This window comes from Syngnathus acus, chromosome 19, assembly GCF_901709675.1.
Source record: "Syngnathus acus chromosome 19, fSynAcu1.2, whole genome shotgun sequence".
Lineage (NCBI taxonomy): Eukaryota > Metazoa > Chordata > Actinopteri > Syngnathiformes > Syngnathidae > Syngnathus > Syngnathus acus.
This window is the reverse complement of record NC_051103.1, coordinates 1,916,101-1,939,776: the sequence shown is the minus strand read 5'-3', so window position 1 is coordinate 1,939,776 and position 23,676 is coordinate 1,916,101. Positions and strand designations below refer to the sequence as shown.

The following is a 23,676-nucleotide window of genomic DNA, read 5'->3' as shown; positions in this document are numbered from 1 at the left end:
GAGTGAATCAAGCACGCGCTAGGCGGTGGAGCTATGGGACGATATGCGCTCGACTAAAAAAAAAAATTAAAGGGGGAGGGAGGGGGGGTCTACAGCTTGCACATAGGACACAGGTTTAGGATACGGTTGAATTAGATTCTGGGATTCTCACCAATTATGATTTTTGCGTGACGGTATATCAGGAAAAACAGTCCTTGGATAGATAGAGATAGAGAGATAGAGATATAGAGATAGATAGAGAGATAGAGAGATAGATAGAGAGAGCGAGAGCGAGAGAGATAGAGAGGCCCCGCGTTCCCCCAAGTTTGCCTTTCACCTTCCGCCGAGAATGTACAGAAAAAAAAAAGCAGATGTGCTTAGCGGGACTGGATGGCAACAGAAGCCTCACACGGAGCACAAAGAACAAGCAAAGCAACCCTGAATCCAAAGTTGTAGCCCCCCCCCATGATTCTACTCAGTAAAACAAACAAGGTCTAGATGCCAGCGTCTGTAAAGAGTTTGTTTACACTGCGGTGATGAAGGGCACTAAAGAGGGTGTTACTCTGCTCACTGATTGGCCTCCGAGCCAAAGCGGATGCGGGAGCGCTCCTATAGGCCGGGATTTTGGTGTCTTTGATAGATCTTTCGCCACACTTCCTGGATCTTCTTGCACCATCTGTCGGCATTTCCGCTAGGGTCCATCAAATAGTATGTTCGGTTAGGCTGCAATGACAGCGACCGACAGAAAATTGTTATTCTCAAAAAATTGTTACACCAATGATATTTGTGAATAACATTTGATTAAAAATAGAATATGGGAATACTTAAACCAGCGCAGCTGTGACTCGACAAGCTCAAAGAAAAAACCAAAAAAAAACAATTTAGAAGTAGTCGTGTGTACCGTGTGAACAAAGAAGGTTTTGAAGTTCTTGGCCTCGGGGCGTAATTCTAGTGACCAAGGGATTTCTCCTTTCAGGACCTTGTTGACAGGATCCACATAGTACAGGTGTGGTCCTTCGGTGAGCAGCAGCTGTCTCCGTCGGGCAAACAGTCCCTGCGACGGAAACCGGTTTCAGTCGAGCGCCACTTAAAACAAAAAAAAAGTCATACTCACCTTTCGTTTGTCTACTGGACCCATTTTTAATATCAGGTTGTTTTCCACAAACTGGTGCCTGTGTAAATTAGAATAAAAAAAGATCATATATCCCTTGTTCATCGTAGAGTGACTTCGACTGTATTCGAGACTAACACGGCCACACGATCTAACCATGGATTTCCCGAGGTTGTTTGTCCAGCAACAAGAGCTTCTCCTCGTCTGTGAACTGAGGTCCAGCTCGAAGGATTGTTGTCCAGGTCGTGGATGTATTGCTCGATGTTGCTGCTGGAGCGCGCTGCGGGGGCGTCGACCTCGTGCGGCGACAGCGAGTGCGACGAGCTGACTGGGCCACCTGCATGTTGCTGAACTGGCTCAGGAGGGTCGTCGTACTGCAAACCGACATCGCCGTTTATTTTTTAATTTGACTTGCTGCGTATAGTAAAGCCAATTTCTGTTATGAGGGGAAAAATGATGGTACATTTCCGTAACAGTCCTCATCGTCCTCCGACATGGCCGGCAGGTACGGCGTGAGCTTGGGCGGCGTCTGCAGGTGCAAGTCACTCCAGGAGATGGTGTCAAAGAAGGGGTGTTGCTTCAAAGGGTCGTAGCCGCCCATCTCCTCACAGCCGAGCCGATTTGAGGGGTCCAGTGACTGAAAACAAAAAAAATTGTTGATATTTGCCTGCTCCTACAATTAAAAATACAAGTGACATGTAATGACTTACCAAAAGCTGTTTGACAAGATCCTTGGCTCTGGGGAAGAATTTCTCAGGGAATTCATACTCCAGCTTTATGATCTTCTGGGAATATTAAGTACTCGTTTTCTATGGAGGGGTCAAAGAAACAAGATGGATTTTATGCCCTGCTTGGTTTATTTTTTGGTCATGAAACTAAACACGCAGTTACTTACCCAGCTCTGAACGGTGGTAGACCAGCCACCAATTGATAGATAATACATCCCAATGCCCAGAGGTCAGAGCTAAAAAAAAAAAAAAAGGAGTGGTCAAAAAATGTAACTCATGGCATGTACCGTATTTTCCCGCCCTAAAATGCGCACCCGGGTTATAAGGCGCACCCTTCAATGAACGGCCCATTTTTAAAAACTTTGTCCATATATAAGGCGGCCCAACCGGATCTATAAGGCGCATAAAATAGAAGCTATACTGCATCAAACTGAGGTTGACTAGGGTTGCGGTATGCATCCACTAGCCAATAACCAACGAGCCCTCTGTAAACAATCGCGTTTCTCAAACGATCTCCTATAAAATGATCAGACACTGACTAAAGTTCGATCTAACGCATTGGTACTACTTACCTATGTTTCCCTTCCATATCGATCCGTAGATTACTCGAAACATTAACAGAGCAGCCTATTTTGACATGAAATAGCCTGGTACGTATAGCAGGCTATCGCAATAGCATTAGCCATCGCAAAGTCTCACGAGCCTCAGCTCGCATCTCCCATGAGCCTCAGCAAAGTGTAAACAAATCGGCTTTCCTCAAACGTCTCCTATAAAATGATCGGGAACTGACTAAAGTTCGATCTAACGCATTGGTACTACTTACCTATGGTTCCCTTCCATATCGATCCGTAGATTTACTCGAAACATTAACAGAGCAGCCTATTTTGACATGAAATAGCTGGTACGTTTAGCAGCTATCACATTAGCCATCCGCAAAAGTCTCATGAGCCTCAGCTCGCAATCTCACATGAGCCTCAGCAAAGTGTAAACAATCGCGTTTCTCAAACAATCTCCTACAAAATGATCGGAACTGACTAAAGTTCGATCTAACGCATTGGTACTACTTACCTATGTTTCCCTGTCCATATCGATCCGTAGATTTACTCGAAACATAACAGAGCAGCCTATTTGACATGAAATAGCCTGGTACGTATAGCAGCTATCGCAATAGTATTAGCCATCCCGCAAAGTCTCACGAGCCTCAGCTCGCAATCTCCCATGAGCCTCAGCGAAGTGTAAACAATCGCGTTTCTCAAACGATCTCCTATAAAATGATCGGAACTGACTAAAGTTCGATCTAACGCATTGGTACTACCTACCTATGTTTCCCTTCCATATCGATCCGTAGATTTACTCGAAACATTAACAGAGCAGCCTATTTTGACATGAAATAGCCTGGTACGTATAGCAGCTATCGCAATAGCATTAGCCATCCGCAAAGTCTCACGAGCCTCAGCTCGCAATCTCCCATGAGCTCAGCAAGTGTAAACAATCGCGTTTCTCAAACGATCTCCTATAAAATGATCGGAACTGACTAAAGTTCGATCTAACGCATTGGTACTACTTACCTATGTTTCCCTTCCATATCGATCCGTAGATTTACTCGAAACATTACAGAGCAGCCTATTTTGACATGAAATAGCCTCGCGGGTACAACAGCTATTCGGTGACGCCCCCTGACTACAGTTTGCCGTAATGCTGGGAAGCGATGCGACCTTGTAATTTACTAGTCGTACTAAAACGTACTGAAACATTTTGGCAGAGCACTGTGTACAACCAGTATGGATCAACAAATTCATCAGTTGATCCATATATAAGGCGCACTGGCCTATAAGGCGCACTGTCGGGCTTTTGAGAAATTTTAGGTTTTTAGGTGCGCCTTTTAGGGCGGAAAATACGGTAACTCAAAAAAAAAAAAAAAAAAGGCTGGGAAAAAAAAAAAAGTTACCTTTTGCAGGCTGATTTCTCTGTTAGCAGCTCTGGTGAAACATACTGTGCTGTTCCCACAAAGGAGTTTGCTCTCGCTGCAAAATTCGAATAGCAACGTTTAATTCCACGGAGATGTCCAGACAAAAGAGTACAAGTACCTTGCTTGCTGTCTGATGACAACTGTTTTGCTGTCCCAAAATCTGTTATCTGGATGTGCATCTCTTCGCTCAAAAGAATATTCTCTGGTTTCAAATCTCTGCAAAGGAGTAAATCGGGTCTCAGTTTAGCGGAAAGGGATGGAAAGAAATTAAAAAAAGGAGCCGATACGTTACCTATGGATAATCCCCACACTGTGCAAGTATTCTAGAGCACAAACGATTTCCGCTGAATAGAATCGAGTGCAGGTCTCATCGAATGAACCGATTTTACGAATGTATTTTAGGAGTTCGCCGTTCTTTGCGTAGCTGAGACCAAAATCTAAGAAATCTCTGTTAAGGAGGACGACTACAATAGAAAGCCAAAAGCAAAAGGCAGTTATTGGGGAAAAAGAGAAAAAAAAAGCTTTCTGTGCAAAAATTGTGCAGTATCAGCCCCACAAAAGGATACACAACTTGTCGTCGTCTTGAAATGTGAAGAAGAGCTTGACGAAGAACGGGTGGTCGAGATTTGACATCAAATCCCGTTCTCTTTTCACATACTGGGCTTTGTTCTGCTTCATGATGTGCCGCTTCTCCAATATCTTAACTGAAACACAGACGGAGCACGAGTATAAACACGCGCGTCTGTTTTGAGTCCTTTGCGAGATTTTAATACTCACTTGCATATTCTTTGCCGGTTACCTGCTCTCTTGCTAGGACAACCTTGAAAAGGAGAGGGGAAAAAAAGAAAAAAGGATGAGTCATCCGAGAACATTAATCAGAGGAATGCTAGCATGTAGCAACAGCTACCCAGGTCTAATTAAAAAGTGAAGAGGAATGTGTGATCTATATGTAGATGTATACCGTGGAGAATGAGCCCTCTCCCAGTATCTTGCCAAACTTGAAGTCCTCCGGTTTCTTCTTGCGAGGCTGAGGGGCCTGAGCCACCTTCTGCGCACGGAGGCCGGAGCCCTGGCCGCTGGCAGACGCTCCGGCGGCACGGGCCTCCGAGGGCGAGCCCTCCATGCCGGGACAGTGGCTGCTGCTTAAGTCGGGGTGGTTCCTTACCATTGATGGATGCGAGTGGGTACAAATGACAACGCTGGGCTGAATAGGCACGACATCGTACTGCAAGAAGAGAGAAAGCGCTGGTCAGCAGCGTGATGGAGTGGAATCAAAACAACATATGATGGTACCTTGACTTAATACAAGCAAATGAATCATGAATTCTTATCAAAGACAGTTTTATCTACTCCAGATAAACTTGTGAGCCTACTAAAACACTTTGACCTCAAGTCTTTGAAGAGTTTCCTACAACTTCACAAAAATTCAAGCAAGCAAGTGTGGTGTAAACACGAGTCATGTATTAGATCACATCAATAACGGAACAAATCTATGGATTGAGCACTTTCATTTTGACTGGAGTCGCTATAAATGAAGCATATGCAGTTCACAGGCATGCTTTGATGATCTCAAACCTTTTGTTTGTGCTTGAAAGCATTTTTGGACATTTGAACAGCGGGTGACAATGTTGTCAAAACTATCCTTGTTTACACATTAGAGAACCTTTCTGCTTGCATGAAACCAAGCCATCATTGCCATCATCATCGCTGAGACAACAAACAGTGCGAGGTTGTAAATTCCAGGGCGTCTTTTGGTGCTTTTCGAGCCAACAATAACACACAAGACAACAAGTTTACAATTCCCTTTAAGTTTGTTGCTTAGTTGACTCGGTCTCGCTTTTATCTCATTCACAACCAAGGTGTGGCCATTTATCCGCTTTTTATCCGCTCACCCGGCCCGCACTGAGAAGCTATGTCCTGACTCATTCTCCGCAGCTCCACCATAAAACGTTTCCTAGTTAGAGCCTGATCGCAATAACACATCTACGGGTTGATTCCGGCTGTATCCGGGCCTGTGTGAACTTTCTCGGGCTACCTTGTCAAGCCGCACTGGTTGGCTGACAGTGAGTTACAAACTTACGCTAATAGCCTGCAAATTAGCTCCACGTCAGGTTGCGTGGAGGCAACTTCAAAACGTCGGCCCCTCGCCATTTCATATTTTCATTGAGCTGCTTGTCAGCTCGATTGTTGTCGTTTATTTGTGCACCACATTGACAGCCAGAGTTAACATTGAAAGCGCGAAGCTGCTTAGCTTAGCATTAGCTTGATACAAACCAACATAAAGTGTACAACAATTAACAAGCTTCGTGTCGGTTGTAAATTAACACAAAACCCACTCGAGCATAGCACACACGCAGGTCAAAACGGAATCTCCACAAAGCCGAATAATTTGGGGGAATTTACCCGCAGTTCCCCTGAATTAGCCGGGCTAGCCTTGCTAGGTGGTCTTAACATTCGAACGAGCTCTGCGGCTAGGCTACCGCTCTTCCAACGAAGGCCCGTCCTAACTATTTGTTGTCAAACAGCCGCCACACGCCACGTTTGGGCCGCCGGCTTCGTAGTGTCCTCCGTGTCGATGCGGCGAGACTCACCAGCTGACTTGTAGCTCTTGCCATGGGAGTTTTCCGCGAGTATTTATTTGGAATAAAATAATTAGAGAAGCTCCGGTAATGGCTGCCTCTGCGCCTTCATTTTCGAGCTGTGACGTCGTTCCACAACAATGTTACCGCAGGACAGCAGAGTCCCGCTGTGTCCGCCCCCCTCGCCACATTTACAGTACAACACTCAACTTCAGTTTACTGGAAAGGCCCCGTCAGAATCCAGAAAGCCATAAACACATAAATATCTCTCTATATAATTTTTGAACAAAATAAAATTGCACAGAGCGTATTTACTCCGGTCTATTTAATGACGCCGCCAGGTAGCGCAAGCAAGATGCTGCGTTTACTGACCTCGGTTTCCATTACAACACTCAGGTGAGGCGGTGGGAAAAAGTGGTATTCCCTCACGTAGAAAAAATAAAAAAAGAACAAAAATAATATTGCTAACTGGGTGCAAATAAAATCAATGTTTGTAACTACTAAGTGGGCCCTTGCTATTGGTGAACCTCAAATTCAGTGCAGGCCACACAATATTGTTGAAACTTTTGGCTTTGTTCTATCATGGGTCACCAGATTTCAATCAATCAATATCTTAACCAAAATTGACTTTACATGTCTATTTACATTATTTTGACTGTCATCCTCTAGAAAAAAGTAACAAGTCTGTTTTGATGAGAAAGTACATCTATCTTACATCTCATCTATCTATCTCCTCTTATTTATTGTGTTATTTATTATTTATTCATCACTCTTATTTATTCATTGTTTGTGCCTTCTTTTTATTTTTTTGTGTTGTTTACTTGTATGTATATTGTGTACTATGTCGTCACCGTGGGATAGTGGGAACGTTATTTCGATCTCTTTGTGTGTCTTGGCATGCGAAGAAATTGACAATAAAGCAGACTTTGACTTTGATCTTGTTACAGATGTAGGGAGTAAAAGCAAAACATATTTCAAAAAATAAATACTGAAGTACAGATACTTTAAAAATGTATTTATTTGCAGCACAGTGTTTGTATTTTACTTTCCTGGACTGAAAAACAGTAAAGATGCTCTAAACAAGGTTTAAAAAAAAAAAAAAAAAAAAATTGCCCAAATGTACCTTTTGTAAAGCATTTGAGGCTTTATATTGGGCCGCCAGTTCTTACAAGCATCAAATTCAAATACATTTTACTGTGATGATTTTGCTGTTGCTACTTCCTCTTCTTGCGAGACAATTTCTGAGTCATCGTTGTTTTTTCCATCTTCGTCTTCATCATCAACATCATCGTCGTCATCATCCTGTGATGTGTCAGTGCCCTCGCTAGAATCATCCTCCTCAGCTTCCCTGAATTTAAATGATACAAAATACAATTGGAATAGAGCATAAAATGGTGACTGTATATATTGTCACATGCAATCATTTTAAAATTGCATTTGGACCCGAATGACGGCATTCATCAACACAAATATAATTAAAAGATGTCCTCCAATGAAATAGGAGACGCTCACCAGTGACGTCTGTTGAGATTCATACATTCTACTCCCGAGTTGACATCAAATGGATCTGCGAACAAAAAGTTGTATCTCAGAACCATGCTCCAACAATAACTAATGGCATCAAAAGAAGCTTCGTTGATAAATATGTCATTTTTATTGAGTTTAAATTACTTTCACATAAATAAATCCCCCCTCCCTTTTTACCAATTTCATCCTCCTCAGGTTTAGTGGTGAGAAAGTCCTTTTCTACAGCAAGCAGCTCTTGCTCTGTCTGGCAGGCGGCATAGCGCTTCAGCAGAACTTTATTGAGCTCCAGGAACACAGTGCCCCACTTGAATTTCTTCAACAAGAGCACAGCCAGTTCCTCAAAACCTGGCAACATTAAACACAGGACGTGCACATTTTGAGTCACTCCGAAGATGCAACAGAACAGCTGTATGCGGCAAGCCTTACCCACGATACAAAAAGTGGCAGCAAAAGCCTCAACACAAGACAATTTGCAAGGCTTCCCGTAGTTAACCGGATTTGCCGCTACCAGGTAAGGTAGCAGGCGAGGATGACTTCCGACCATCTTATTAAATGGCGTCTCTTCCAGTTTGGCCCAAGAGCAATCAATCACTGCCAGTCCACTCTGGGCCACGATCTCCCTGTCAAATAAAAATTGACATTTGATTCAGTTTACATTTCAAAGCAAAATTATTGCAAAGTAAACCTTAGTACGTACCTGTCAGCTGGTGTCACATACTTTGTACCCATGGGACTCAAAATGAGTCCGTTGAACCTTTGATTGAGGCGCAGGTTGCGTACAAAGCCCTTGCGGACCAACTTTCGGCCTGTGCAACGTTTGGGGTCGCAATGGCCCAGCTCCCACATGGCAAGAGGACAAGGTAGCTTCACTTGGGGGCTTTCTGCTCCATCCTCATCCCTGATTAGACTTGCTGTCAGAAAATCATAATAATGCAAGATTAGTTCTAATCTTAAATATGCATCAACAGCAACCAATAAAAAAACGTTTGAAACAAAAGAATGCAACTTTGTAAAACGGTTTGTAATTTTACCTTCAACTGCACAGTGCATTTCTTCTGTAAAAGCCTCTAATGTTTTGCCCTTCATTTTGTGTCGTTTGTCTTTTCCCTTATTATCAGGGCGCACAAACTTGCCCTGTTTTTTACGTCCCATTTTGCACACCTAACATATATTGTAACCTCGTCTAATATACTGTAAGCAGCTATTATTTATCTTCAAAAGTTAAGTCTGAAGAGCCTACACATGCTTCCTGTTAGCCAAAAACCATTAGCATTAGCATGTACGTAAACATTCGTAGCACGTAAACTTCAAGCCCCAAATGTCCGTTTTTGCAAGTAAGCAGAGTGTGTCAGTCTCAATAAAAAAAATCTGATCTGCGCTGCCCTTTAAAATATCACAAACTAAAATATTGTATATAAATCGCGACGTGCGTCGAATGTTAACAGCGCGTGCGCAAAACGTGTTATTGTCACGTGACTGCCTAACCCGGAAGCCCACCCGAATTTCCTCAGACGTGACAAAAATGTCAACAAAAATATTTTAATCACTAAAATTAAAAACGTACTGCGTGTTTAGTATGACCCATCACTTAATATTCGCCTTCGCTGTGTGTCTGTGTTTTTTCGGTGAGTAATTGGCGTGTGATTAATCGACAGATGAGCAGAGAATAACGTTTGTTTGACGTTTTTTCAATAGCAACCCATGCAATCGGTGGAAAAATCAAGATTGTCGAGGCTCCGAATACATTTGGGTTTGTCAAATAAATAACTTCATTTTGTTTTTCCACTGCTCCGCACTCCATCATTTACCGGTGCTTTTGTCTATTTCTCCTAAGGTTGAACAACAACATTCTGGCTCAGGGAAGCAGACTTCAAGCTAAAGCGCTTCCATCTCCAGTGTCCGGTAACGTTAATGTCATTTTATGACAACATTCATTCATTCCATCTTGGATATTAATAAAATAAAGTCTCACAGTTTTATTGCTGTTCAACATCTTCCCTCCATTAGGACCTTCACATCTTTTTCATTTGGCTGGAAGGTGTTTCAGTCTTACACAATCAGTGTAAGTTTTATTCCGAAACTAAGCCACAAACATTTTGTCGGATTATGTATGTACTTTTTTTTTAAAATCCTACTTTTAGGTATCGATACGAGTTCTGTCCATTTCACAACCTCACCCAACATGAACAGTCATTTCGATGGAACGCTTACAATGGGATCCTGGGGTAAGACTTCTCCAGCTATCGGCGTGGCTTTTCAGCAGTGACCCAAAATGATTTCATGTTCTGCTTACAGGATCTGGCATGAGTGGGAGATAAGCAACAACACTTTTACAGGCATGTGGATGAGAGACGGAGACACTTGTGGCACCAAAAACCGTGAAGCAAAGGCGGGTGGACTCTCAAAGTACTCCCAAAAAAATTGGGATAGTTTGTATCAAACGTAGCTTGTGTCCTTTTCTGCAGGTGCTTCTTGCCTGCAGCAGCCAAACCAAGCTCGCTCAAGTGTCAGAGCCAAGCACTTGCATGTACTCGCTAACTTTTGAGACACCACTAGTTTGCCACCCGCATTCTCTTTTAGGTAAGACCACAAGTTATGTCAATAAACTTGACTAGTTCTCTATAACTTATTACTTTGCATGCTGTTTTCAAGTGTACCCAACTCTGAATGAGGAGCTGCAAAAGGAATGGGATGAAGCGGAGCAGGCTCGCTATGAAGGTCTCGTCACAGAGCAAGTAAGTTAAAAAAATAAATAAATAAAAATCACGTCATTAATTGCACAGCACCAAGCTGAATGCCATCTCTTGCAGGGTTACAACAATCTGATAAGGGATGTTTTTGAAGTTGCCGGCCTCCTGAGGGGTCAAAAAGTGAACCAGAAGCTGCCCGAGGTTGCAGTTCAAGAAGAAGCACACAACTCTTTACAGAAATGTAATGAGGTATGGAGATGTACTTTGTTCAATATTGTTCAACATGTTTAACAAGAGCGGCCTTGGCAGGACTTCCAAAAACAGCGAGAAGAGATTACGAGACTGCGAGCCCTGCTCACTCATCACAATATCGCTTGGGATGCAAAGCCAGGTTCAACTCTCACTCGCTGAAAAATGACCTTTTTGTTGGCTAAATGGATATTTCATTTTTCGCTTTATGTCGCAGAAGAGACAAAAGGTGCGGAGGCGGAGATTTTACGTGGAGATGTCGGCCGATGACGCGGCATAAGAAAGTGGATTTTTGTGCCTACCATCCACAAAAAAAGAGATTTCAATTTCCGAGGAAATGACGCTGAACTGATCTGGGAGACTGAAAAAAATTTAAATGGGAGCTGTGAAAGATATTTCCCAACATGTCATGAATTTTTTAAATAGTATGAATTTGGAGAGGTTTGAATTGATGAAGAAATATTGTCCAAAATATGCTTGGAATAACAAATATTTAATATTTGTAAAATTGATTTTTGTAAATAAAATTTTGAAACAAAACACGTGTTTTGCCACAAAGGAGAAAATAATTTTTGTTCCCATGGATAACTTGGATTAACGAGTACGAACAAGGTAACCAACGATGCTGTCTGATGTTCAAGCCTGGAACGCTCAGGAAAGCATCTGGATAACGTCTCTGGCTCTGTGCGCCCTCTTCTGGACATTTGCATCCTCGGGCGCCTCCCCCGATTCCTGGACCAGGACCAGGGCCTTCTGAACCGTGGTGTCTCTCGACCCCCCGCGGAGCCCCTCCATGTACTGCAGCAGCAATGAGAACTTCTCATCTTCAATCTGGTGGCAAATTGTCACAATATCAAGAGAAAACATCTTCCGCTAACAACCCAGGCTAAATTTAGCTCACCTGTTCAGAATCAAACATGTTTTGCAGTAACCACGTCTGGCGTTTCTTCTGAAACCTCCAAGCTTCACGATTGTGAGCCCAGCTGAAAAGACCGTTGTTACTCAAGACCAACATTAAAGTTAAGTTAAAAGTTAAAGTCCCAATGATCGTCACACACACATCCGGGTGTGGTGAAATTTGTCCTCTGCATTTAACCCATCCCCGTGTGATTTTAATCCATCCCCTGGGGGAGAGGGGAGCAGTGAGCAGCAGCGGTGCCGCGCTCGGGAATCAGTTGGTGATCTAACCCCCCAATTCCAACCCTTAATGCTGAGTGCCAAGCAGGGAGGCAATGGGTCCCATTTTTATAGTCTTTGGTATGACCCGGCCGGGGTTTGAACCCACAACCTTCCAGTCTCAGGGCGGACACTCTACCACTAGGCCACTGAGCTGGCAAGCTAGTAGCACAGCAGTTTGAACTTCAGGTGACTTACCTGGTGAGGTAATCCAAAGCCTGCTGGGACGCGGTGGGCCCTGACTCTTCGCTTTTAACTGGGATGATCCCCTCTGCTTTCAACTTCTTCTTCATGATCTTTTTCATCTTCCTCTCCAAAATCCGCCGCTCCTCCGGGCTCAAGTCCTCCTCCTTGGCCGGATCTGAAATCTATCGCACCAAAACAAAAGGAGAGCAAATTTGGTGTAGTTATATTGACTATTTTTCATTTTAGTTCAAAAGAAGCAAATCATTTTAAGCGGGATATACAGTTGATATTTAAAGTCTACACACCCCTGTTCAAAATGACAATGTGTCTGTCATCTGATTAAAAACAAGATCATGCCGATATTCTGTTGCCAGCGTTGCAACTCTGCAAAGTGCAATGTGTCAAACCACACAGATGCTAAAAACCACCAAAAAAAGGCTTCCTGTTGCATTGCAGGTTTAAAAAGTGCAGCAGTGAATACTCAGAAGAAAAAAAAAACACCACAGCCATTTCCAAAAACAGAATTCAACTCTCAGGGGAGGCGGAACAAGGGAGCCAGTATGCTCTACCATTTAACGGTTCTCAGTCTGCAAGGTGAAGGAGGAGAAAAAAAAAAAAGGAGGGGCGGAAAATGTTCTGATCACATGGCCACGAAGTCACTCTGAAAGTATGCTGGCGGGATGTCGCCCATGTAACAATCTTTCTGTCTCAAGGAGCATCGTCGTCGTTTTGGGCTACGACTCAAACGGCAGCCGACCGGGCCGGGAGATACGAACGGGAGCACGAGACGAGGGAGTGACGACAACAACCAACCGCTCAAAAAAAAAAAAAAAAAAAAAAATGGTAAGTGGAAACATATGTTGCATCTGAGCAGAGGTTTCCTCCGCAGACGGCAAACGTTCTCACATGGCTGTACTCGGGCCTAAGCGTAAAAAGACGAGAGATCTAAGGTCACCTCCTTCGAGAGATTCTATCCGATTGTCTCGTAACTAAAAAAAAGCACAGCTTTAATTAGACGCTATTGCCCTGTGTAGTTTTTCCAAAATGTGTCTTGTTGTAAAATATGTGATGGATGCACTTTTTTTCCAGTCAAGCGAGAGCAGCACCCAAACACTCGACAACAGCTCGGCATCGCTCGTCAACGGCTCGACGCCCACCGACGTGCTGGAGCTGATCGCGGCCGCCGACCTCATGTCCTCAGCAAACCACGCGTACTCCTTGCTGGCTGCCACCGCCTTGCTTGCCGGCTGCTTCTTGCTCTACGTCTTGGTGCACACCTATAGGGCGCGGCGCCGCCTGGCCGAGCTTCTGTGGGCCTTCTGCGGCCTTCAACTGTTGCTCCTTCTCTTCTCCTTCTACAACGTAGCACACCGACCTCACAGCCTGAGGACAGCGGCGATAGGCTGCGCCGCGCTTTCTTTCGCCGTCCATGTCGTGTCGCTCAGCGGCCTGCTGGTCTTGGCGCTGATGGCTTACATCCTGGCCCTAGACCCTCCGTCCAACTCCATTATAAAGAGGCCTGGCGTCTGCGTGGTGCTGGTGCTCGTGATAGCGACTTTGGTTTCTCTTCTTCTGGCCGGCATCCGAGGTCCGAGGGACGGTCTTCTCCGGGAGACGCAGTGTTTTATAGATCCGATGGACGCCGGAGTTTCGTACGCCGTGGCAAAGCTGTGCCTGGCTTTTCTGATCCCTTATGTTCTCCAACTGGCACTTGTGATATGCGGCTGCGTGCTGCAACGCAAATCACACCGGAGGTTTCTCTCGGGTTCCGACGAGGGTCCGGCGTTCCTGGCGGTGAGCGCCACGCTGCTGGTCTGTCACCTCCTGTACATGACGGCGCTGGTGAGGGCGGCGCGGCTGCAGGGCGAGCTGAGCCCCTGGGAGAGGGCGTGGCTGAGCGTGGCCGAGTTGGTCTTCTTCACGGGGAGCGGCATCAGCCTGATGCTCGTGCCGCTCACACATCGGCCCAGTCGAGAGAGGCTTCGCGCAATGTTCAGGCGGATGGCCGACTGCTGCCCGCGTGCGGCGCGCGCTCAGCCAAACAGGAACATCATCACGCCGCATGTCGAGATCACAGACACCCTGCAGGACATTGAGTCGTAGCGCTCCCAAACGCAATGACTCAAGTTTTTCAAAAGCGCAAAATGTAGGTAGGAGACTGCTCTCTATTTTTCCCTCAAATGCCTCTTTGGATTGGTCAATCTTATACAATGGAGTCAAAACAAATATGATGATCACGCAGCCGGATAAATATATATATATATTAAATATATATATTAAACGTGTCAAACCTGAATTTGCGCTGTCGTCTCTGTTTGCTCTGTTATTTGCGTCTTCTTTTTCTTCTTTTTGTTCTTCTTTACTTTGGTCTTTGGTTCTTCCTCCACCGGAAGGTTGATGTCTGGAGTTTGAATCGGAGCCTCCTGGATAAGAACAAAAACAGCCTGTAGGTGCTTTCAAAGAAGAATGGATGTAATTATTGTTCCACTAACCTCAAATTTCACCCTCTTCTTGCATTCTTTGGTTTGCTCCACACAAACCTCATCAACACTTGAAGGCAACTTTTTCCTCTTTGGGGCCTTTTGTTCTGATTTGTTTTTAGTCATGATGACACAATTTAAGTCCTGCAACAAACACAACCAGTACTTGTCAACAATATTAAGGAAAACATTATGTTTGATGTCTCTTCTGATTTTATGCTTACTGACAACAATTTAATGGTACGTTTTTGAGTCGTGATTGAACACCTTAAAGGACAATGCATTACGATGGAATAAAGGAAATATCTGTTGAGATATTCTGATAAAATGTTATATACTTACGCAGCTGAGAGAAGCACACGCTGGCGAGGATCAGCATGCGGCACAACCAGGATGTGACGTCAACATGCAGCAACATGAATGAATGAAATTACAGTCGCGTCATTGGTCGGCATCTGTGAGGCGTTCAAATGCTGCACAACGCTGTGTGTGAATCCCACACTCTAACTGAGCTCGTGTATTAAACCATAGGGTGTTTCAAAATACTAATTGTGAAATAAAATGCTTAAATAATACAAAATAAATATAAAAACGATCAATTATGACTGATGAAGACGTATTAGACCAAACAACTACATTTGCAACAAATCAACAAATATTACGGTCTCTTGCTTTGGGGGGAACTATTGTAAGAAAATGCATTGTGTTGTGTCGGAATGTATTCTCCGTAGTACAACTGCGTTACATGACCTGAGTTGTAAGGATACATAATTTACCGGTGTGTCCTATAATGACAATTTGCACAAAACGTAGGCTACAATGTTTCACGTTTTCACTGGTCTGACAAGCAAAACGTTCAGTCGTGGGACGTTGACGTTAATTCGTCACACCAATGCGTGCAGGTTAGTGATGAAATCTTTTAGACCACTGGATGCTGTCATGTAACCTCCCACTGCAGTTCTGTTATTCTAATTTTGCGTTCAGATATTGTCAGTTTAATGAATTACATTGCTCATGGCTGCAAGGGAGATTGTAACAGCAGTTCTATTGTATTAAAGGCCCTTTGGTTAGGGGGGTGTCAGTGTGCACATGTTTTAATGCGTTTTTCGTCAACAGAGTGCGGCCACTTTCGGTGAGCAATCATCGGCTAGCCAAGTCAGAACAACCTGAAGACGTCCAGGAGGTGAATAATGGGCCTATCCGCTTCTCCACCAGCAAGGCAAGTCACAAGACTTGGAAAGTGGAGCGCTCCATGGGGAGCCAGTACCAACGCCCTTGGTGGAAAGTGCTCCCTATCAGTGTGATCGGGGTAGGCTTCTTGCTGTGGTGCGCCATGAGAGAAGAGTCGGACATTGACACACAGTTGGAGAAGGAACTATACCAGCATTTACCCGGATTGCTTGCTGATCAAGAAAATGAGAAAAAATAAATTACATCTGGGATGTGTGTGTATAATACAACGTTTTATTTGAATTGCATTGATTAAAAAGGCTTGTTTAGCCTTATTAACAAACAAGCACCGCCGAACCTTCTTTAATTTTTGCTTGTTTAGCCTTATTAACAAACAAGCACCGCCGAACCTTCTTTAATTTTTGTGGTCACATCGAAGGCAACTTTCAGTCTATTCACAGCTAAAGAACAAACCCAAAAGACTCCAATTGAGGTAGTGGAAAGTTTATTTACAGGAAGAAATTCCATGACATGCACACATAGGATGACAAAAATGTCACAAGCTAATTGCCCTGAGAAAGGCTGAGAGAAATGAGTTTAGAGATGAACACAAAGGGCGATTATTGTGAATGTAAAAAGATACAAATGTGACACAAAGCTGCACATTCCGATAATTCATAATTTACAAAACCAGTCAAACTACCCCCCCTAATTATATACAAAAAGTTAAGCACGTTCTCCCCTAATTCGCCTTGCCAGTTGGATGTCCTTGGGCATGATAGTCACCCTCTTGGCATGGATGGCACACAGGTTGGTGTCCTCAAATAGACCAACCAAGTAAGCCTCACTGGCCTCCTGAAATTAGAAACAAAAAAACTGTCACAACAGAATTAACCACCCCTACACCTTGGAAGAAAATTTAACCAACTGACCTGCAGGGCTCCAATTGCTGCACTCTGGAATCGCAGATCCGTCTTGAAATCTTGCGCAATTTCCCTGACCAGACGCTGGAACGGAAGCTTCCTGATAAGCAGTTCGGTGGACTTCTGGTACCGACGGATCTCACGCAGGGCAACGGTGCCGGGCCTAGGAATTAAGGACAAAAAATTAAATCAACATATCTATTTTTGTCAAACTTATTTTAATTACAAAAGCGATGTCCTTTGTTTCTATTTTATGAAAAGTAGGGTGCTAGTACCTGTATCTATGAGGCTTTTTGACTCCCACCGGTGGATGGCGCGCTTTTCCTGGCGGCCTTAGTGGCCAGCTGCTTCCTGGAGCCTTTCCTCCGGTGGATTTACGAGCGGTCTGCTTGGTACGAGCCATTTGTCACTAGTTTGACTATATCTAAAAATAAAAACAAGAGTGATATCTAGCAATTAATTATGGATGGAAAAATGGCGCCATTTAGACATAATTTACCTAAAATAATCACGAACACACGTTTCATAAAACCCAACAACAGTCCCTAACACAAAGGCAATTAAAAGTAAATGTGGGTCAGGTATAAAGGTTAAAATCATAAATGCTGTCACGCACGTAGGCTTTGACAACGTTTCGCTTTCAAGTGAGCAAAATGGCGCCATGTAGCGTAACTGAGGTCACTTTTTATTAAAAAATAACAATATAAAGACACTGCCTGGCCATATGTAATTTCAAGTCGCAAAAAAAACTTAATCTTCAAGTAAGATATTATCAGTGTAGGATACTTTAAATTGCATTTTTGCAGCATTAGCTGCTTTGCTAGTTGCTATGGCGCGCACCGTATTGTTGACAATTAGCAAACGACTGATTTGTTTGAGAACCAACTTGTAATACGTCACTAAATCATCGAGGCTTACATTAAATCGCATTAAAATGATTAACGCAATATTAAAAATGCATGAACTTACGTTTGCCTTCCTTCCGTGGAGCTGTGCGGTGTCCTCACCGTAGACGACGTCAGTGTTAGTGATAGACAGCCAGCACTCGGACAAAATATATAGCGTCATAGTGTCCGCCTTTGAACCTCAGTGATTGGCTCAAAGGCAAGAGTAGTCGAAATATGATTGGCTGAAAGAAAGACAAGCCCACCCTCTTTCAAATGTTTCCATTCCTTTCATTTGGTTTTATTATATTTTCTTAAAACGACACTATTCACGCATAAAGTTCACAATTATTATAAATTCCCTGTAACTCATAAAAACAATCCCCCATTTTGTTCATCCATGTCCCAGCCATGATCCAGGAGGAACACTTTTACGTTCCAGAAATGTTCCTTTACGGATATTGTTGGGCGTAACACCCGTGGTAAGTTTCATATGGCGTGAATCAAAAATGTGAATGTTTTGAAATAACACTTTTGTGTATCTTAGTCAAGATTAGTCAAGATAAACACATTTGTGAATAGTCCTTATTGGCGAGCAAATGATGCTAGGTAAATACATTTTCCTGAAGCCACTGTCTGTGATAGTCAGGTAATCTGTAGTACATGTTATTGTGTACTGAATCATATGTGAGGATTTCTTTTAAAAGAGTGGACCAAATCTCAACCTTGACATATGTGTAGACATCATGGCAGCGGCGACTGAAGGAGTTGATCGCTGCATCCAAGATGACAGTTCTTCCACTGTGTCGGAGGTCAGCTCGCCACATGAACAGTCTTCCCAATCTAAAGCAAAGAAAAAGAAGAAATCTGGAAAGAAAAATACAACTGGTCTCTCTGATGCACCCCAAGAGACAAGTGCAAATGAAGGGAATCAAGCAGGCGAGAATACAGAGCTGGTTAGTGTTTGATAAAAGTTGCCACATACCTCTAATTCAACACCAAGTACTTTATTGTGCCAACTTGATGTGACTGTGTCTTTCAGAGCTCAGAAGAGCAGTTTAAAAGGCAATTGGACTGGTGTATTGAACAGCTGGAGCTGGGAATGAAGTCACAGAAGGCCACTTCCAAGCAGAGTTAGTATTGGATACAATGGGGAAGATGATGACTAACCATTTTGATCAATTTCATAAATTAGCAATTATTTAGCACATTAAAATCAACAATTGAATATGCTTTTGTGGTGGTATACACTTTGTTTTCCCTGCAGAAGAGGACGCGTCTCATGCACATCTAAAACACTGCGCAGCTCCAAAGCTCCTCTGGTCAAGAAGAGGCAGGTGATGAGGGCCATGGCAGGAGACTACAGGAAAAAAATGGAAGAAGAGAAACGCAAGCAGTTCAAACTCATGCAGAATGGTGGGCTATATATAATTAGATCTTTGTGTGACAATACATGACAACAGTTTCATTATTTCCCACCCTCTTATTGCTTTCTTTCCAGAACGGACATCTGCTCAGGTCAAAGTAAAGTCAGAGTCACCCAAAAAATCATTGTTTTATCGAAGAGCTGAAACCAAAGAGACGTGCGCTGCGTCAAAAGAGGAGTTTCGCTTCAATTTTTTGTAATTTTGTAGGAATGTTGAATATTAATAGTTTAAATGTTGTGAACTGCTTAAAAAAAAGTGAGTGGAGCTAATAACTGAAAACCAAAAACACACTTGTATGTATTAACGTTTTTAATAAACACCATCATTGTTGTTAATGCTCTTACATGCTGGTATGACAAATGTGTTTTCCCCAAGATCGCTATCAGTTTAAATGACTAGAAATTTATAGAAATAGAAGTATAAGCTAGCCTAGTGATTATTGTCAATATAGCAACATTTTAAATATTCACAGTACAGATATAAAAAAAAAATTCAAGTAACAAATGTGTTATTGCGTTACTTCCGGTAAACACGAGGAAGTACCGGAAAAGGCGGGGCTTCGATAATAACACAAACACAACTTTAAACTGAGAAACATGCTAACCGCGAGAAAAAAAATCAAATAACATATATTTTGTCATTACTTCTGGTTACATGACATACGTTTGTATAAAGTTGGACCACTTAAGTGCTAATTTGTTACTGGGTAGGTGGCAAACTGTCTTCTTTAAAAGAAAATTTAACAAATTTAAGCTAGCCCTAGTAGCTAACACTCTTGGCGAAACCCGCAGTGAAACTTTGGCTTGATTTTTGAAACACTGACAAAGAACAATGTCGGAGCTAAGCGACGAGGCGAGCGAGTCCGAGCAGCTGGGAGTGAGTCTGTCCCTGTGGCTGGGGGAGTCCCTGGTGATCGCCGAGGACCTGAACGTCCCTCTGGACCTGCACACCGCCTGCTCCATCGGACAGTACGACGTGGTGGCAGAATGCATCAAAAGGTGCGAACGACCACCTCGGCTGCTTTTTTATTTTCTAACCTAGGGCATCTTAAACTGCCATTTCAACATAAGTATGGCATGGGAATTAATAAGTGTGTTTCTTCAGGCGAGAAGTGGACCTGAACGGAAAGAACGTGGGAGGATGGACGCCCCTGATGTACGCTTCGTACATTGGCCACGACAACATCGCCAACCTCCTGCTGGAGGCCGGCGTGAGCGTCAATGCCACCACTGCCAAAGGACAGACGCCCCTGATGCTTGCCGCCAGCTGCGGGAATGAAAGCATCGCCTATTTTCTGCTCCAAGTACAAAAATGACATTCAATAGAGTGTTTTCACTTCCTTTGAGTCATGCCTAAGTCAAAATGTTTTCTATTTGGCTCCAAAAGCAAGGTGCTGAGTTGGAGGTGAAAGACTGTCGGGGTTGGACAGCTTTGTTCCATTGTACCAGCGCAGGTCACCAGCAGATGGTTAAGTTTCTGCTCGATAATAACGCCAATGCTAACGTAAGGTAAAAAAAAAAAAAAAAATTGGGGGATACCTTCCATCATTGGCATAAAGCTGGCTATGACATGGTTTTTTGGTTTTGGCCCCTGCAGGGAGCCTGGCTCTGGATTTACCCCCCTGATGGAGGCTGCCGCTTCCGGACACGAAATCATCGTTCAGTACCTGCTCGATCACGTGAGGACCTTGTGTGATTTGAAAATGACGTATAGCAACATTGCAATGTCAATTTGAGTTTGAATAATGCGTTGACAGAAGGTGAAAGCAGACGAGCGCAATGCCAAAGGAGAGACGGCCCGAGCCCTCGCCATGTTGTACGGCTACACCAAAATAGCCAGCCTCATCGACTCGCGCTCTCCCAGGAACAAATCAGGTAATTTCTTTTTTTGTTCTGGGAGGTGATAACGGCATTTTCATATATTTCAATGAGGGACTTTCATCTCAGAACACTTTGGAGACCTCAGCTCCTCGGAGGATTCGGACGGCGCCCCGCCGAGGCCACGAGCCAGCCGCAGCCGAGCCAAAGGCGTCAGCATCCACGACGGGCCCCAGGCCATCGCCAAGTTCCGAGTCGGAGGCGCCGGCCGGACTGGCGGACCGAGCGGTAAATGCTGCGCTGTAGACATTTAGGCTTTGTGTGCATGTGGCCATTTTGTTTTCTAACGACAGAGCCTCGCGTGGCCGGCCAAGGCGACGCGGCGTTTGGGAATCTTGGCGAGCGGAGCGACGGCATGCGCTACCGCGATGTGACCTCGCCCATCAACGACCTGGACGGGCAGAGCAACAGCAGCAGAGGTAAATGGCCCGTCGCTATTTCCACGCTATTTGAGTCGCTGAGTTCTAAAAAAAACGTGCAGACGAGAGCCCATTTTTTGACAACGACATGCCAACCATGAGGAGCAGCAGTAGCAGCAGCGAATGTTTGCCTCACGTGATCGGCTGGGATGGTTCCGTGGAGAGCAACGAGGTACGCCGAGCCCCGCCAACGAAGCCACGGGTAACCGACTCACTAACGGTCTCCCCGGCAGGACTCCGACCCGGGCAAAAAGAGCAGCTCGAGGCGAGTAACGAAAGCTCATTACTCCAAAGGAAAAACCCGCCATGGTGGCAACGATGCCGCTCACGGTGGAGCTTCAGGCACATGCTCGCATGTTGCGGCGTCCTACAGTGGGCCAAAGGCATGTCTGCGTTCTTTTCACTTGAGAGTTGTTACACAACATTGTAAACATCTGACTTTTTTTTTTTTAACCCGTAGGATCTGGCAGAATTCTTGGAACAACTCGGCTTCTCCAAGTACCTACCTTTACTTGAGGAGCAAGACATCGATCTACGCATTTTTCTCACCCTGACGGAGAATGACCTGAAGGAAATTGGCATCACGTAAGACCTCTGCTTATTTTGAAACGACACTGGGGCTTAAAACTCTTTCTAAATACTTTTGGGACTTTCCAGGTTATTTGGGCCGAAGCGCAAAATGACCTCAGCTATCGCGAGATGGCACAGCAGCGCCCGGCCTCCTAGCGACGCACTGGAGCAGTCTTACGCTGACCAGCTGGAGGCCGAGATGCAGGAGATGGCCATCCAGCTGCACAAAGTAATGCTAAAAAAAACAGCTTCCCCAACCAGGCACATAACTGACCATTGGAAAAAAAAAAACACCAAGCATAAATGACAAACTTCCGCCTCACCTTGTGGTCCACATTAAGCGCTGCGAGGAAGTGGAGGTCCTGCAGAGTCAGGTGGCGCAAGAAAAGGAGCTGCGCGCCGTGATGGAGGGATGCCTGATGGAGGACAAGATGGCCTGGAGGAGGGTGCACGGCGAGCTGGTGGAGAACCACCGGCTGACCCAGGACATGAGCGCCACCTCGACCAAGGTCCGAGCGTGTCGCTCGGAACTGCTCGCCTTGTTGAACGGTGCTAAGGGTGACGCAGGTGAGCGGTTGCTTCGCTGAAAAATACATTTTTATATCGCCATGGGTTATTATCATCATTTTTTTGTATTATCTAGTGGCTATTCATTTAGCTTTTCCACCTAAAATTGGTTAATTAAAGTCTATATAATTTTATTCATTTATCTCATTAAATATTTGATTTATTGTAAACACTAAAAATACAAATTTTACAATACATGTCTTACTGATTTTATTTCGTAGTTGCCGGGTTTCCGACACACTCTGGCGCATCCGAGCTGGTGAAGAATCTCAACATGTACGAAGAGGAACTAGGTAAGACCATCGCCACCATCTGAAGTCACATCGGACTCCCCTGGTGCCATTTCTTTTTTTTCATCTCAACAGCCGACACCTTGCAAACCGTGCTTCAGAGTCTGCGGCGACTGAGCGCTCCTGAAAAAGTATCTGACAGTTGGGAAAGGCCGTAATCTTTCCAGGTAAATTAAAAGCACCATCCTCATGTTGAAATGTAGGACCTGTTGTGTTACAGCGTTCCATCTGTCTGATGTTTGTCACAGTGGCTTTGTGCAGCAACGACGGAGGGTAAGATGACCACCCTAAACGATGTCAAGGGAAACCAGGCCAGACGTGGCCGGGCCGGAGCTCGCCAGACGTGGCCGATGCCCGAGGGGCTCCATGACAAACGGGCAAGAGGGGAGGGGTGGGGGGACCCGTGACCCTCACACGCTTGTGCTCGTGCGTGGTTCTCAACCGTGGAGGACATGCGGCAATGCTGTCGAGCGACACCAAGCGAGGGATATTGCCCTCAGCTCCACACAGCTTTACTCTTTAATCCACCCAACAAGGAGTAAGTGCAATTTCTTATTTTTTTTTTTTTTACTACTAAACTTGGATAATTCATCTCTATTTTTTTCCATTTAATAATGACCTGATTATATATGTAAAAAATAAACCAAAATGAGTAAATTAATCAATTTGATTAAATAAACACCTCAACAAAAACGACAGAGGTATTAGTAAAATAACTATGAATTCCCATCTGTATATTTTAAAAGTCAATTTTGTGGTTTTGTAAATGTCCTGCTGAATGTTTTCTTTGATAAAAATCAAATTGTTTCATCATTGTGATTGCAGTGTTAAAAATTTATTTCAAATTATCGCCTCCTCCTTTTACTGAGATTAGG

At 44.1% G+C, this 23,676-nt stretch overlaps 9 protein-coding genes across 17 annotated transcripts; 5 read left to right on the top strand and 4 right to left on the bottom strand.

Moving 5' to 3' along the window:
- Positions 1-453: 453 nt before the first annotated feature.
- pdpk1b (3-phosphoinositide dependent protein kinase 1b) lies at positions 454-6,534 on the bottom strand. The gene is given in 18 exon segments (XM_037278394.1): positions 454-702; positions 881-1,033; positions 1,094-1,151; positions 1,247-1,259; positions 1,262-1,320; positions 1,322-1,418; positions 1,421-1,454; positions 1,456-1,464; positions 1,554-1,727; positions 1,801-1,891; positions 1,986-2,054; positions 3,767-3,842; positions 3,906-4,003; positions 4,080-4,224; positions 4,354-4,491; positions 4,565-4,607; positions 4,749-5,012; positions 6,379-6,534. Coding segments are annotated over 18 exon segments (1,659 nt in total). The 5' UTR covers positions 6,403-6,534; the 3' UTR covers positions 454-588.
- Positions 6,535-7,360: 826 nt separating this feature from the next.
- On the bottom strand, positions 7,361-9,364 carry tsr3 (TSR3 ribosome maturation factor). The gene is made up of 6 exons (XM_037278321.1): positions 8,925-9,364; positions 8,591-8,804; positions 8,320-8,513; positions 8,071-8,238; positions 7,879-7,933; positions 7,361-7,714 (listed from the first exon to the last, which is right to left on the bottom strand). Exons 1-6 carry the CDS (start codon positions 9,043-9,045, stop codon positions 7,558-7,560), a joined length of 909 nt encoding a protein of 302 aa, XP_037134216.1. The 5' UTR covers positions 9,046-9,364; the 3' UTR covers positions 7,361-7,557.
- A 4-nt stretch (positions 9,365-9,368) lies between these two features.
- Positions 9,369-11,372, top strand: gnptg (N-acetylglucosamine-1-phosphate transferase subunit gamma). Of its 2 annotated transcripts, none has more exons than XM_037278326.1 (11): positions 9,369-9,518; positions 9,589-9,643; positions 9,728-9,795; positions 9,901-9,955; positions 10,035-10,118; positions 10,189-10,282; positions 10,359-10,473; positions 10,546-10,628; positions 10,704-10,832; positions 10,893-10,974; positions 11,089-11,372. In XM_037278326.1, the coding sequence occupies exons 1-11, from the start codon at positions 9,470-9,472 to the stop codon at positions 11,100-11,102; spliced, it is 828 nt and encodes a 275-aa protein (XP_037134221.1). In that variant the 5' UTR covers positions 9,369-9,469; the 3' UTR covers positions 11,103-11,372. The 2 variants fall into 2 exon arrangements, with proteins under 2 accessions (XP_037134221.1, XP_037134220.1); XM_037278325.1 differs by having other exon boundaries at positions 11,050-11,372.
- On the bottom strand, positions 11,204-15,088 carry LOC119138335 (uncharacterized protein C7orf50 homolog). The gene is made up of 6 exons (XM_037278352.1): positions 15,017-15,088; positions 14,687-14,818; positions 14,486-14,617; positions 12,207-12,376; positions 11,734-11,815; positions 11,204-11,663 (listed from the first exon to the last, which is right to left on the bottom strand). The coding sequence occupies exons 2-6, from the start codon at positions 14,798-14,800 to the stop codon at positions 11,484-11,486; spliced, it is 678 nt and encodes a 225-aa protein (XP_037134247.1). The 5' UTR covers positions 14,801-14,818; positions 15,017-15,088; the 3' UTR covers positions 11,204-11,483.
- On the top strand, positions 12,716-14,490 carry LOC119138293. The gene is made up of 2 exons (XM_037278283.1): positions 12,716-13,037; positions 13,284-14,490. The coding sequence occupies exons 1-2, from the start codon at positions 12,864-12,866 to the stop codon at positions 14,295-14,297; spliced, it is 1,188 nt and encodes a 395-aa protein (XP_037134178.1). The 5' UTR covers positions 12,716-12,863; the 3' UTR covers positions 14,298-14,490.
- Positions 15,089-15,390: 302 nt separating the features above from the next.
- Positions 15,391-16,179, top strand: c19h16orf91 (chromosome 19 C16orf91 homolog). Its single transcript, XM_037278389.1, has 2 exons — positions 15,391-15,576; positions 15,791-16,179. The coding sequence occupies exons 1-2, from the start codon at positions 15,494-15,496 to the stop codon at positions 16,101-16,103; spliced, it is 396 nt and encodes a 131-aa protein (XP_037134284.1). The 5' UTR covers positions 15,391-15,493; the 3' UTR covers positions 16,104-16,179.
- A 153-nt stretch (positions 16,180-16,332) lies between these two features.
- Positions 16,333-17,187, bottom strand: h3f3d (H3 histone, family 3D). Its single transcript, XM_037278387.1, is given in 5 exon segments — positions 16,333-16,699; positions 16,777-16,930; positions 17,043-17,068; positions 17,070-17,119; positions 17,122-17,187. Coding segments are annotated over 5 exon segments (408 nt in total). The 5' UTR covers positions 17,171-17,187; the 3' UTR covers positions 16,333-16,570.
- Positions 17,188-18,139: 952 nt separating this feature from the next.
- Positions 18,140-19,421, top strand: c19h8orf33 (chromosome 19 C8orf33 homolog). The gene is given in 6 exon segments (XM_037278365.1): positions 18,140-18,260; positions 18,393-18,607; positions 18,694-18,784; positions 18,919-18,938; positions 18,941-19,067; positions 19,153-19,421. Coding segments are annotated over 6 exon segments (588 nt in total). The 5' UTR covers positions 18,140-18,250; the 3' UTR covers positions 19,278-19,421.
- Positions 19,422-19,623: 202 nt separating this feature from the next.
- Positions 19,624-23,614, top strand: anks3 (ankyrin repeat and sterile alpha motif domain containing 3). Of its 8 annotated transcripts, none has more exons than XR_005101109.1 (15): positions 19,624-20,076; positions 20,183-20,381; positions 20,465-20,586; positions 20,675-20,756; positions 20,835-20,952; positions 21,025-21,183; positions 21,249-21,374; positions 21,437-21,546; positions 21,608-21,757; positions 21,835-21,959; positions 22,032-22,173; positions 22,286-22,453; positions 22,733-22,804; positions 22,877-22,968; positions 23,063-23,614. XR_005101109.1 is itself a non-coding variant. In XM_037278173.1 (15 exons), exons 1-15 carry the CDS (start codon positions 19,910-19,912, stop codon positions 23,076-23,078), a joined length of 1,902 nt encoding a protein of 633 aa, XP_037134068.1. In that variant the 5' UTR covers positions 19,624-19,909; the 3' UTR covers positions 23,079-23,614. The 8 variants fall into 8 exon arrangements, 5 of the variants coding, with proteins under 5 accessions (XP_037134068.1, XP_037134067.1, XP_037134069.1 ...); XR_005101108.1 differs by having other exon boundaries at positions 23,050-23,614; XR_005101110.1 differs by lacking the exon at positions 23,063-23,614 and adding an exon at positions 23,005-23,033 and having other exon boundaries at positions 22,877-22,932.
- Positions 23,615-23,676: the final 62 nt, after the last annotated feature.